This window comes from Zonotrichia albicollis, chromosome 1 (genome assembly GCF_047830755.1).
Source record: "Zonotrichia albicollis isolate bZonAlb1 chromosome 1, bZonAlb1.hap1, whole genome shotgun sequence".
NCBI classification, from domain to species: domain Eukaryota; kingdom Metazoa; phylum Chordata; class Aves; order Passeriformes; family Passerellidae; genus Zonotrichia; species Zonotrichia albicollis.
In genome coordinates this window covers 109061570-109076016 of record NC_133819.1, presented here as the reverse complement: position 1 = coordinate 109076016, position 14447 = coordinate 109061570, and the positions used below count along the sequence as shown (strand labels likewise).

Here is a 14447-nt window from a genome sequence, read left to right as displayed (position 1 = left end):
CACTTATTTCACTTAACCCAAAGAAATTACCACTATATTCCTTAGAAAAATGCTCACTAAAGATTAATGGAATTTTCAGAAGCCATGGTAAGTTCATACTTTTTACTACTGTTTTTTCTTCGCTCAAACAAGCCTCAATCATTTTAAGTAAGGTGTCATGTACTTTGAGTAAGCTGTAGAAATCTACTAAGGTGATAAATTTAAAATATTACAGAGTGTACACGAGGGTGTTTCTGATGAAAATCGACTTTCTTTCACTTTCAGCAATCCCTCCATAAAGTCCCTTTCCTGCACCACTTCCTTTAATGCTCTTTACATTTGAACATGTCACACTCAGAAATGAGCAGGAAAAACTCACCCAGCTGTTACAAGCCTCCAGTGATTTAAGTTTACTAGGACAAGGTGGAAAGCAGAACTCAGGAGTTCTGAGAGATAGACCACACAAAGTCAGGTTTGACATTTCTACTGGATATTCACTGCAAAAGAAGCCCAAGCAATGAAGATGCACCTCACATCTATAAATGTGCCTGCTGCCTGAAAAGTGAGTCTGTGGCACCCTCTGGTGTCTGACGGCCGCACTTGTCTCCTGAATCCCTCTAATTTACTCCATTTTATACAAGAGTCAAAGGGAAAACCAGAAAGACACTGAACTCAAACCTCTGTGCACCATCCCTGACAACTACCCAGGCCAGAACAATTCCAGCCAAGCCACAAAGTTGCATGTGCTTTGGAGAAAACCTCTTTTAAACAGAATAAATTCAAAACAAATATTTGAAGATGAAATATGTGATTATTTTTTTACAGAGTGCTCTGGCACATACTTTACAGAAACGAGTAGATCTGTTTACAAAAATATTGATTTTTCAAAAACAAGCTATTTCTTGACATGCCATGGTGCAATGTCCATGCTTAGCTGAAACAACACCTAGAAGGTTGGAATGCTTTCTGTTTTGCTGGGTTTTTTTCTGCTTGCTTGGGGGACAGGAAATCACCAATCTTTCTACTGCTTATCTCAGGCAACTTAAAGCAGCGTGTTAAAGAGCAGACAAGGTCAAACTGCAGCTAATTAAGTACAGCTCAGTGAGTAGAATGTCCTCAAATCCTAACCTAGCCCAGTCACAGAATGGCAGAGGAGTCAGGCTCCATGACACACTGCAGTGAGAGGGCACAGTAAGGGCACTCTCATTAGTGACACATGTATAATCACATCAGTTACAAGACACTCTCTGCTTGTAACAATGTTCATCACAAAACCTGAAATCAGGCCATGGTGCCTCTCTCTGCCTCACACATGATCAGCAGTTGACTGATCGTAGGTAAGAAAGTTTGATTATAGCAGTGAATAGAAGAAACACCAAAGGTGTATCCAAAGACAAATTCTTCAGAGACAAGAGACTCTACAAAGAAAATTTAGGGCAAGTTAGAGATTTCCTATCTAAATTCTCATGGACTTATGCTACTTTGAAGATCACAATCCAAAAGCAAGAGAAATCTCTAGTGAATCACATTGTAAAAGCAATTTTTTCCTATGCTACAAATCTAACAATTCATGATTTACAAAAATTCAAATTTACAAAAATTCAAATTGATGATTTACAAATGATTTACAAAAATTCAAATTTCTCATGTAAGACAGCTAATATATTCAATTTGGAAGATCACAGAAATTTTTTTCTTTTTTTGGTATGATTTGTTCATTGTTGCCTTTTTTATGACTATATTTATGAAGGGCTGTTTTTTTTAAACACCACTACCCAAAATAATATCCCACATTACATTCTAAAGTAGATTTCATAAGACCTTGAGGCAGATGAACAGAGCTATTGCTTTAAATATGAGCTTTTCATTTCAGCTTCTGGCAACCACTCTTTTTAAGTGTTCACTGTATATTGTATGCTACTGTAAACAGCAGCAGCTTTCTGTCTATACCAGTGCATTCAAAGCTGCAGCTTTCAACAGATGATAAGTCAACTGGTCAACAAGTTAGAGGTGTCATCATGTCTGCTTTCTTCCCGTGGAAGAGCAAAGTCAAACTTGCCCTGAAGTGGTAAGACTAATAATGCTTATGGCAGTCTGTACCTCTGTTAAAACATCACACTTCATAGCGGCAAAAATAATTTCTGCCTTTGAAAAGTTAATCAGTTGCCAGCAATAAAAGCTTTAAGCACTCTTGCGATCCAAAGGCCTAGAGAACATGTTAGAAATCATGTAGTCAAAGACTTTCACCATACACACAGAAAAAAGGAGTTAATTAAAGATTCTGAAATGCAGCACAGAGCTTTAGACAGGTTACAAGCCAGTCCAAGTAGCAGTTCACTGCTATCAGACTATATGCAAAAAAACAGAGGTTCTGACTGCTTTAATCCTGTTGAGAGACTTTACTACAAGATAACTAGATTAGTAATTGTACTCATAGGATGGAAAATGTGTTAGTGAAAAGCTGACACAAAACCCAAACTCCCCAGGACAGTTTTCTTATACTAAGAATAATTAACATCTGTGTAGAAGTTTTAAGGTTACCTATTGCCCATGAGTATTGTGACATGAAAAACATATATCAGAAAAAAAGCTTCTGAAGAAAGTTGCTATTATTTGGGCTCCATTCCCATCTCTATACTTGCTTCTTCCTCTTGTTCCTTTTATACTTTAACTTCTTATATTGTTCATTTTTACCTGAAGGATGTTGCTCCATTCTCTTTCATTTTCACTTTTTGAACAGGAGATGCTTGAAGCGACAGAATTTTATTTCTTGGCAAGGTAATTTGCTTCAGAATGGAACCTAAAACAAAACAAAGAGCATGCTGTAGTACAAAGAAAAACGCTAAAACAACTGTTTAGTTAGTTCATTATTCTAGGTAAGGCTACTCAGACTCAGTAACAACTAATTTGGTCCATCTGAAAACCAGACACTCTAGAATCTTACATTCTGCAAGTTCTGTATGGCCCAAAGCCTCACACACTCCCAGCAAACACACTCCCTTCTGTGCTGACCAGGGAAACGTTTCAGTGAAAACTCACTGGCTGAGACAAACTCTTATTGTGCATCAACCTGAACCTGTTGAAGGAAAAAGCGAGGCCTCATGAAGTTAACTCTCAAAATCATCAGCTTAGAGGAAGTTCACTGCAAGGAGCTCAGTCACAGTACTTTAACAAGTACAAATATTTGACTGACGTGCTCTTAACAAGTGCCAGAAGTAGATGCGACATTGATTTTCTCATCAGAGCTCCAGACAGTAAAGATGTTCAACTTAATGCACAGAGCTGCTTGCTCCCGACAGACAGCCACCTTCTTGCACTCCTACAATCTACCAACAGCCTGCACTTATTTCTGCACCTCAGCAGTCCTCCCCCTTCTCCATGAAACAGGTTCCTGCACTTTACCTGCAGGAAACTGGCTGCTTTGAACAAGTGTATTCAGTGGCATTTTCTTCTCAGCAGATGTCTGTAGGGTGAGCACTGAGGGCTGTGGGAGCGTGGATACTTGCTTGACAATGGCTCCTGATGGTTGCTGGACTACCTGGAAGTGGAATATCCAATATCAACAGTGAGAAGAGCTAAAAATACAGAGAAGTAAACAGCATCAATGTTTCCATTTAGCCAGAAGCTCCACTGGGCAGGTATGCTTGACTAGTTTTCAGTTTAAAGCAAACAGCATGCTCAGAAAAGACCTTTTTTTCCTAAACTTCATGTCAAGAAATCTTAACAAGTGGTAGTTAGCTTTAAGCTCATTCAGTGAGCTCTAACAGACACTTCACCCCTATTCTCTACTGATGACTCTATCTGACAAGTGTCACTAATTATCACACAAGCCATTACACTGAGAGGCTTTCCTCTATGTAAGTCTTGCTCAGCAGGCTGACCATTAAAGAGTGAGTCTGCCAGTAACTTCAAAAAGGTAGGTATCACAAACACCTAGTCAAAAAGGGAGAACACTAAAACAACTGAAGTCTTGCACAAAATACTGTACCTGCTAAGAATTAAAGAGTACATGCTATAAAATTACCGATGTGTTTTTGGAACTGCAACATCAATTGTTAATTGAGACGCTGAGTTTCAAAGCGTTAAGCTAAAATACACTTCAACAGTTGCCAGGAACATGAAGCACTAAATAGCAACACCTATAGCAAGTAGAGCCTCTACACAAAGACATCAGTACACAGCTGAAGGGTAAAAAGGAAGGCAGTTCATAGTTTTGTTTAAAGAGACTCTTCAAAGAAACAAAACCAGACAGCAGGATGTCACCACAACACAGACCTACAGTCACAGCCTTCCTCTACTAATCCTTCCTCTGCAGGGGAAGCTATTAAAATGCAAGAAAGTAATAAAATTGCAGCATCCCTAAAAATCTCACTTCTAAGCCTCCTAACTATCAGAATGTGGGCTGCAGCTTTGATACATGCTTAAAAAAAGTTCTTGATTACAGGCAGTAGAAAGATGTTACTTCACCAAAGCATAAAATCAACCTCTTCAGACTGAATCCTATTTTTTTAGCAGCAGAAAACTAACAAAGAAAATGTCAGGGTCAAGAAGCCATTTTTCTCCTCTGCATCTTTCATTCTTACTTCAGAAACTCTAGAGGGTGCTTGCACAAGTGTAATTAAAGAATTGACATTTACAATACTTCAGAAATTAGGCTCTCCTGTCACCTAACTTCTCTGCTATTAAAAAATATCATCAACATAAGCATCATACATTCACAAAAAGATACTTTTTGTATCAAAGAGTCAGGATAACCTCTTGACCATCTCTGTATTGGTAGCACTAAGGCTTGGTGTAGCAGCAGTAATAGAATAACTGATCTGAAATTGGTATCTGAAAACCTGACAGACAGTTAACATTAAGATCTAGAGGAGGAAAGAACTACAGGAATACAGGGACAGACTGTGGACAGAGATGAGGCTCACATATACAGCACTCATGGAGCAGAACAGATGCTAAGGTTTGCTTCTATGTGTTTTTCCCAAAACTCAGTTTGATCTCTCAGAAAGGTCAGGCTTCCAAAACTGGAAGTCATGAATAATGTCAGCAGCATCTTCTGTGAGTTCAGGTAACTAATGAGGAGCCAAGCAGCTTGGACACACTACTCACAGGCTGCACTAGCACTAACACACACCTAGAGATCCTCCTTACCACCAGGAAGAAGGGTGCTTCATCCTCAGCACGCAAAAACACTGGAAGGTGCTAGCACAGGAGGAAACATAAGCATTCCAGACTGAGGTACAGCAGACAAAAGAACAGAGAGCAATGTTACCACAATGGTCCAAGTGGAGACTGGGATGTAAATCAAGTAACCAAGGAGGTTACATTGCCAAGAAACAGAGAGGATGTGCTGGCAGTAGAGCTCATTGTCTGTTTGCCCTTTTAGCTCTAGACTAACAAAAGCTGGAAGTCCTTGAGAGCTGCAATGGGAGAGAACAAGAATATTGGAAATTTCAACATGGATCCAATGCCAAAATGAAGCATTACCAATATCAGTAATATCTGTGAGAATATCCTTTCTTCAGGTTAGCAGCAAGAAATAATAAAGAAAAGGGACTGTTCCTTTGTGCCCTGTTAAGCAGGCTGACATAGACATCAGAATAAAATTATTGATGGTCTTGAGTTAAAAAAAACGCAACACAACATTCAGCTGACAATAAAGAGACAGCTGCCTGAAAGAGACTTTGATTAGCCTCACTGAACCTGTTTTACATTCATAATACAAAGTTTGGAGATCAGCAGAGGGATGCTGAGGTATCATCACACATAAGCAGTATTGCTTCATGAAGGAAGCCTCATTAATTGAAATGCAAGAGCAATAACCAGGACCAAAAAAAATAATGGAGAAGATTGTTCATGAAAGCTCAGCTCCAAGGGGCCATGACACTAACAACTCACTAAGAACAAGCAGTTGCAACAGCATAAACACTTCACTCCTTGGTTCAATCATTAATAATCTCCAGGCAGTGTGTCTCACTGGTAACTGTGGGGACTACACCATAAACCCCTAGCTGGTTATACCTGACATGAAACTCTAATCTCACAGCAGCTTTCTCACCAATGGATGCCAGCATCTGGTAATGTAAATTTTCACTTATTATGCTTCAACAAGAGACAAAGCAATACTAGAGCAACACATCTTTATTTCCAAGATGAAGTCTTTGTAATCCAACAACCTTAAATGAGATGGTGTTGAGAAAATCCTTCAAAATATGCGACTTCCACAGCACAGGAGTGCAATCAATCCCAACAGTACTCCTGAAAAACAGGCCCCTCAGTGTCCACACAGAGTTTTGATAACAATGCTACAGAAATGAAAAGTTTTGTGTTGCACCACTCCAGTCACAAATTTGATATTAAAATACAGCAGTGCTGCACTCTTGAGCACCACCAATATTATAATGGACCTGGCACGTGAAAGTTCAAATTCTCTCAAGCACAAGAGGCCAAAATTAGAAAGGGGCATACAGAGGAAGTGTATGGCATCAGACATCCCTGTGGGCTGAAAAGGCAAAGAATTGCTGGCAGCATTGTACAGACAGATTTGCACAGCTGGCAGTGTGCTTCCTTTTTCAGCTGGCAGTAGGACCCCTTCTGTTTAGGGAGGGCAGGTCCAGATTTGTTTTCTTATGGGAGAAAACAGATCCTCTGCCCTTTCAAGAGAAGGCACCAGGACAGCCATAGGAGATACAGCCACTTCTACTGACTTGCCCTTTGCGCTAGTAAGTTGTCTGAGCAAACACCAAGCTCCTGATACGGCCAAGCTGTGAAGTAGTCAACTCAGTCCTTCAACTGCATCTGAGAAGAGCAAGTATTTTAATCACTGTGCCTACCCAAATGAGGATAAAAACATGTTTTGTATGCAATTCAATATATGTAAGGCACAGCAAAGAAAGGCAATTGCAGCAGTCTGCCACAGTGCAGCAGTGTAGAGGCAGAAGCCATTTCTTGAGTTCACCAATATCAAATTCAAGAAGTGTTTTGACTCCCCTGTGTGGAGCTAAGCTTCCTTGCCTATTTGTACAGATGGTCAACCTTTCCCCTGGATTACAAGCCTTGCTGTGTAGCCAACAAACTGCTCTCCTGCCCTTGTACTACCTAAGAAATTATCCTTTTCTTCTGGCTAGAATTTCAAACCTAGTCCTCAAAGACAATATGAGTACCAACTCCTCTTCCAATTTGACTGTAGCTACTACTAGCAAAGATGCCAGTGCATATGCTCAATAACTCTTCTTTGGAGTTTTGGGGTTGAGGGTATTTTGCCTCTTTTTTTTTGTTTTTTTTTAAATTTAACAAATGCACTCAGAAAAAGGACTCCCCATCCATCCCACACAGTTTTAAGCAAGTCTGGAAAGGTGAAAAGCTCATGCTTACGCTACCATGAACTCTTTATCTAGAATGCAGGATTCTTGTATTATATCTACCTTATTCCCTTTGAAAGGAAAGGAACTAAAAAGGCAAAACATTTTAGGGGTCTGAACACTGTTAAATCAAGTATACACAATATCCAAGCTAAAAAGAAAACTCACACAGCAGATGTCCAACCATACCTGTGAAAAGCATATCTAGTTTCACAGGAAGTCTAATGGTTTTCCCACTTTTTAAAGAAAACTAATCTTTATAAGGAATTCCTTTGCAAGAATTGAGTTCTTTATCTGCCAGAGGGAGACTGATTCTCTCAAAATACTTGCAAGCATTACTTACAGGTAGACCAGCTGGACACCATGCTACTTGGTATCTTAAACCTCTATAAGCCAAACCTAATTTATTTCACAAAGTTGCTCTTTGGGGTATACCTGTGATCCACAGTTTCTTGGTATTTAATATTAATATTAGGAAGAAGTTAACCTGTGCCAAGAATAAAACACATTAACACATTGCTTTTGAGGGTATTGTTTTAATAAGACAGTTATTCCTCCTGGAATTTGTTAGCTAATGAGGCCTGATAGAAAAAACTCACTTTTGGACGACTTCGTAATTAACATGTCTTAGTAAATGTGGAGGTCAGAACTCGGCTCAGAAAAGCTCCTTGAGGTAGTTCATGCATTTCTGATAACATATCACTGAACAATATCAAGCCACCTGTGCCTGCCAGGTAGCCAGGGCAGGAGCTACCAGGGGAGAGAGACTGGCATCCCTGGTGGCTAGCTGAGGCACAGCCCTAACAGGGCATCCAAGAGCAATTAATGTAAGAATCTCGTCAGCAGGTTCTGCCTCTGACACTTGCATTTCCTACCTTTTCTTCAAGGTGCCAACCTAGCCTGGCAGTGGGCCTAGTGAGGGCTAGACTTTGTATCCCTCTGCCTCTCAAAATGGGTGTTCAGTCTGGTGAAATGGTGGTCTTACAAGAGACCAAGCTGACAGCTCAACTTTAGAATCACCTTTCCAGCAAGGGCTCAGCATTTCTAAACTATCACAAACATAACTGATGGACTCAAGAAAGACTAACTTCACATATAAAAAGAAAAAACAAAAGAAGAACCAGAGATCCAAGCTGGTATCCCCTTTATTAAATGGCAAGAATCAAAGTAAAGGAGGCTGGTTATTACAGAGAATCCACCTTACCAGCTGCTTCACTTTAACCACCTGCGGAGCACCAGCTGACCGCGCCACGATGGAGCTGGGCTGCGAGATTTTAATGCCAATTGGGGTTCCCATGACTGGTTTCAGAGGCTGCAGAGGGGTTGCTGCTGAAGATGCCACTGTAGAGACCAGCACTGGCTTTGCAGCCTGCAGAGAGGACGCTGGCACAGCAGAGGTGAGGACTGACTTGCCAGGCTGGACAGCGGTCAGCCCCGACGATGCCACGGTGAGGACGGAAGCTGCGGGCCCCAGAGCCACTGTCCCCGTGGCAGGGGAAGGAACAGCCCTCACAGCCTGCAGAGGAGCTGCTGCTGATGTGCTGTCAAGGACTGGTGTGACAACTACAGGGGCTGTGACTGCTGCAGGTGAGGGTTTTACAGCTGGAAGAGCAGTTGTTGCTACAGCCGAGGTTGCCGCTCCTGTGGAAGGAGCTGGTGCTGCAGAGGGACAAGTGGAAACTTCTTCTTGGGTTGGAGCTGGCTGCTCCATACACTGCTGGATAAAGCTCTGAGGATCAGGCATCAGTTGCCGTAAGGCAAGCACGCTTTTCTAAAAGAAAAAGTGAAAAAACACTGGATGGAGTAGCAGCAGAGTTTTCCACAAAAATAATACATTTCTAACTGAATCCTCTTCCTCATTTTCCAATTAAATCTTTCATGAGACAATAAATGGCAAACAAGTTTTGCTAGATTTCAATAATCATTCACTTAAATTGATGACAATCTTGTTCAGTGAAGATGACAAGAAACACCAACACCAGCTGAGCAAAGGTCAACCATCACCACAAATACACTACACACAGTAATCCCATCTATGGGGAAACTCACATATAACTTTGTTCTTCTGTTTAGATTTTTCAATTTGGTATTTATGTTTCAGAGTAAGATGATTTAAACTGCTTTATTGCCTCAAAGAGTTTTGTTTTGCCAAAAACCCCTGCTACATTGGAACAGCTGTGTTTATTTCATGGAGCCTGACAGGGAGCTACGAATTATCCAATAAAGTCAGGAACAAGCTCTGAAGAAAAGAACACTTTTATACCAATACAGCTGTATCTACACTAGGGGGGGATACCACTTTAATAATGTCTGTAGAGCTGCAGCAACACAACCTCAGCCAGCTACTCCTCTGCAAAAGGAGAACAAAAGTAAAGGAATCTGGCAACATCTCGTTTTTACTACAGCTGTGCTTGAGAAGGTTAATGGACAGAATAATCTTCAAACTCTCTACAGACTTTTCTCCTTCACTGTTTATAATCTGCAATGGCTCTGAACCAGGGGAAATCAGTTCTGCAGCTACCTGTATATTCTTGAAAACCCTTGTATATTTTCCTCCTCTCTTAACAGTTGCTGAAGTTTCTAAGAGCTCCTAACACAGTGCTGCCACTTTGGACTTCATGCAAAAGGTGCATGTCTCACATGCTAGCGTACCAAGTAATCACACTGTTTGCACAACTGGGTCTTTTGCAGCCCATCTGTTTTTTAAAATTCACTTCTTTTTCTTTTAAAAAGCTGCTTAGCTCTTAGCAATTTTTGTACCAAAAGCATCCAGCAGACTTGAAAATCAAACAGGTTTCACAGCCAAAGCCACTGTACTTTTTCCACCTCTTGGAACAAGCAAAACCAAACACATGCACAACTTCATCAAAAACCTGCAGCTCAAAGATAAGAGCTGGCTCCAGAGAGACCTCCCTAAAATTCCACTTCACTAGCTAAAAGTGGATTGGCAAAAAGCCGTATCACATTTCTTTCCAGACTCAAGCTGCAAACATTTCCCCCACAAACAAGGCCAACACTGATCCTCTTAGCACCTTCGAGAAGTGCTCCTGAACTCATCCTCCATTTGGCACTCAGTCCTGTCACAGCTGCTCACAGTTACAGATCAACCTAATTGTGTGTATCAGCCACACATCCTTACAGTGTTTCAGGAAAAGGCAATCTGGGTGCAAGATATTTTAAAGAATTGGCAACACTGCAAAGTCAGCTAACTCTGACCATGTCTGAACAACACTTCTGAAGTCACAGTATATCTTTGTTCATGTAGCACACAACAGGGAGAGAGCACCATGCCAAGGATTATGTGGTGTGGACACTGCCCAGATCAGAGAAGCCTAGATGATGCCAGTACCTGGCACTGCACTGCGGAAGAAACACACAAGGGCTTTGCTGTCACAGGGCAGGGTTTGACCCACACTGATGAACCCAACTTAACCCCTGCAGAATTGCCTTGAGTTCTCTGCATCAAGTGTAGCAGCTCTTCACATCGTTGGATGGCTTCTTGTAAGAGCTGAGCTCTTCTGTGAGTGCCAGTCTCACTGACCTTGTACTCACAGCCCGGTCCTTCTGCAGCCAGAGCCACACTGCATGCAGAAAACCCATTCTCAGAGCTGTTTATTTTTCTGGCTTTTGTACAGCCATTTAAGAAGCCTCCACGAAATTAAGCAGGTAATAAATGACCAATCTTAAAATTTTATGTGTCATAGAATCATCAAGGATGGAAGAGACCTTATACCTTTAAGACCATCAAGTCCAACCATCAGCCCAGCACTACCACTGTATCCCCTAAACCACTAAATCTCATCACCCAGCACCAGATCCAGATCCTATTAAACACCTAAGGGATGGTGACTGCACCACCCCCCTGGGCAACCCATTCCAACGCCTGACCATCCTAACAGTGATTTATTTTTTTTTTCTAATATCAAATCTGAATCTCTCATCTCAGCCCAAGGTCCTGCAGAGAAGACTGCACTCTTTCTGACTCATGGCAAACTTGCTAGCAAGGCATTTAAAAGTTGCCATTGTAAGGAAAATTTTTATCCCAGATTTCAGTAGATGAGCATCAGCCATCTAGAGCAATAGGAACATTATCACATGCATCATTATATGGCCTGTCCCATACCAAGGAAAAGGGCAAACCAGAAAAACTCTGTCCCAGCTATAGCACTTAACTATTCTTCCTTTATTCACCATCATGACTATAATGAACGTACAGGTCTAACAAACCTAAGAGTATGGTGTACATTGGAATTTAGTAAATTTAACATAGTTTTCCATGTTTTCACTGAGATTTAAAGCTTGCTATATAATTAATTTTTATTTTGTTAATACCATTCTATAATATGATTAAAAGTCTCAAGGAAGCATTTTTTCCTTTATATTATTATTTGCTTGAACAGAAGTAGAGTTCCTGGGATTCTTTTCCTAAGCTACAGTAGTCTTGTCAGAACCTTTCTGGAGCAAGGGGTAGAGGTTTTTCCTTCCTCCAGCTAAACATAAGCAAGCAGAAGATGAATAGCTTTATGCAGATTCTTTGATCTTTAACATGGCATAAGCTTGTGCATTGCCACTGTTGTTAGCCTCTGAGTTAGAACTCAGAATTGCTACAATTTTGATGAGAAAGTAGGAGGTCATCTTAACACAGCTGCTCTACTGTAGATTAGATGCACAGCTTCCAACACACCAGTCTCCTTTAACACCTAGAGGGCAATTATTCACATTAGGAACACAGCGAAAATTACTCCTCAAAAACTGCTCTTCCCCTTAAGAATGTCTTTCCAAGCACAACAGTCGCAGAGGTATCCTAAGCACCATTCTTCAACTGACCTGAAAAAATCTGAATGCCCCAACTCTCTTCTCTTTTGGTCCTCCTCCCTTCCCTCTTTAAATACTACATATCTATAATCAGACACTTACCTTGAGGAAAGGAACTAAATATGGTTGTGGAGATGACTTAAGCTCTGCGTACAACTTCTTTGTAAATTCTTCTGGTTCAATTTTTGCTTCCTAAGAGGAAAATAAAATTATAATTTTAAGTTATAACTGAATTCACCTCAAGACGTACCAAAAGATCATGGAAACTTATATTACTGTGGCATTGTTCAATTTCAGTACTCAAATGCTTTTTTCCTGCCTTATTTAAAAAAGAAGAAAAAAGGGGAGTCAGGATAGAATAATGTTGTAATGTTCATATAGTATTACCCAAGTTGTTTATGCTTTCTTCAGCTACAGGCAGTTAACACACTTAGACATAGGTGTTCACACCCAGTCACTGAAGTGAAGGGATAGAAAAAAACTTTATAAGCAGCACTGATCCTTTTGAGTATCTCACTGTTATGCAGATATATTTTAAATCAACTAATAGTATTTCTTTCAGTAAAGGTAGTTTATCTGCATAAAAATAAACTTAGAGACATCGAAGACTAATACTTAGCAGTTTTTGTAAGACAATTGCAGACTAATGCATACACAGCATAAGAGAACATTTAACAGAGCCTTTCCAAAGCAGTCAAAACATTTCTGCATACTCTCACAGTAACAGTCCTCTGAATTGCAGATACTGGCTCCTTTCTTAATGCTTTCCAGCCTGTCCCAACACAAACACCTGACTCAAGGGCTTGGGAGCGTTAGGAAGCTGGAGTAAACTTCTGAGACCCCTCACTGAGAACCCTCACAGAGGGTTAAGCCCCAGACTCTGCAGCCCTTCCTCAGCATCCCAGCATCATCAAGAACATTACCTCCTCCAAAAAGGTATAAACACACAAAGGGAACAACAATCTCCATTTCTGTCGGATCTCAAGATCTCAGTCCTGAGATGCTGAGCCACTGAGACCCTGGGGGGGCTCGGGACTCCTGGAATGTTGCCAGAAGTGTCTGGTAGCTGGACTTTAACCCTACACAGGAGACGACAAGGATGAGGGCTTCACCGGGTGAATGGTGAAGGGATTAGTTAATTAGAGAGTGAGAAACAGGGTTTAGGATTTATGTACAGGGGGGTTTAGAGGAGTAAGATGGAGGAGTTGGGGTGTGTCCTGCCCTCCTTCTTCTTCCTCCTCTCCTCCATCTTCTTTGGCCACGGTGGCACCTTTGGATTGGTTATTACTGAGAGTACACCGAGTTATAAGAATAGATGGTATTGGGGAAAAATGATAAATATTGTATACGTAACAAAGGGTATAAAGATACGTGGCTGCCCGGGAGGGCAGACAGTGTGCCCATGGCTGACTGCTGAGCAGATCTTTGTTCGGCTGAAAGAACATCTTTTAGATAAACAATTAATAAACATAAAACCAGAAAGAAGAACTGAAGCCTCTTCTCGTCCTTCGATACGCGGGCTGCCCCAAGGCCACCCCAGGCCTTTTCAGGCCCCTCAAACAGCCGAGATAAACCGGACATTTGGCTTCCCTGGGCGGACAAGAACCGCCACAACCTTTCGGGGGGAGATAAACCGGACACATTTCTGCTGAGAAATTACTCCTCTCATCCACATCCACCTCTGGAGAAACTGTTCCAGGTTGCTAGATAAACAGGACAGGGATTTTAAAGACTGTGTTTTTGCAGACAAACAGAGCTTCCAGCAGCTCTCCCATTTAGCCACTTGGTCTGTTGGCTGTTAGATCTCACTGAGATGCAAACATGGGTCACCTAGGTCTCACTGATACAGATGCAAGTGGTTTGGCACACTAAGGCTCACTGCATACAGGGTACTTGACACCCACTTCATGAAACGCTGCCTTAAGCATCATTCTGCTGCCCAGCTGCAATTTACTCATTTTCTCATACACACAAAACTTTACTTTGCATTTAAATCATACACATACTGAATAGCAGAATTTTAAACTACTACAAAAAGCAAACAACTGAGCAGTTAACAACGTATTAATATATCTTAATAACTGCTCTTTAAAAAGAAACCAAACCAAAAAACAACACGTACTGTAAGCACAAGAAAGAACAACTCAATTTTTCCCACAGAAGGAAGGTGTACAGTCCAGTAGGGACAGAGGCTAAGGAATCAAATTTTTGCAAGGCTGCATTCTTCAAACAATCTGCTCTCTGAAATTACACCTGTCTACATCACACCTTCCCAGACTGAAAAGCCCTTTG

At 41.1% G+C, this 14447-nt stretch overlaps 1 protein-coding gene across 6 annotated transcripts in view; it reads right to left on the bottom strand.

Annotated features, from left to right (window-relative positions):
* The window catches only part of TAF4B (TATA-box binding protein associated factor 4b), a 73378-nt gene that overhangs the window by 36839 nt on the left and 22092 nt on the right, over positions 1–14447 (bottom strand). For all 6 annotated transcript variants that reach the window (XR_012582235.1, XM_074549886.1, XM_074549900.1 and 3 more), the window contains 4 exons: positions 12258–12347; positions 8545–9111; positions 3382–3517; positions 2674–2779 (listed from right to left, as the gene is read on the bottom strand). Coding sequence is in view for 5 of the 6 variants with exons in the window: in XM_074549886.1 (XP_074405987.1) it covers positions 2674–2779; positions 3382–3517; positions 8545–9111; positions 12258–12347 (899 nt within the window). In the remaining variant the exon portion in view is untranslated. The remainder of the gene's footprint in view (positions 1–2673; positions 2780–3381; positions 3518–8544; positions 9112–12257; positions 12348–14447) is intronic.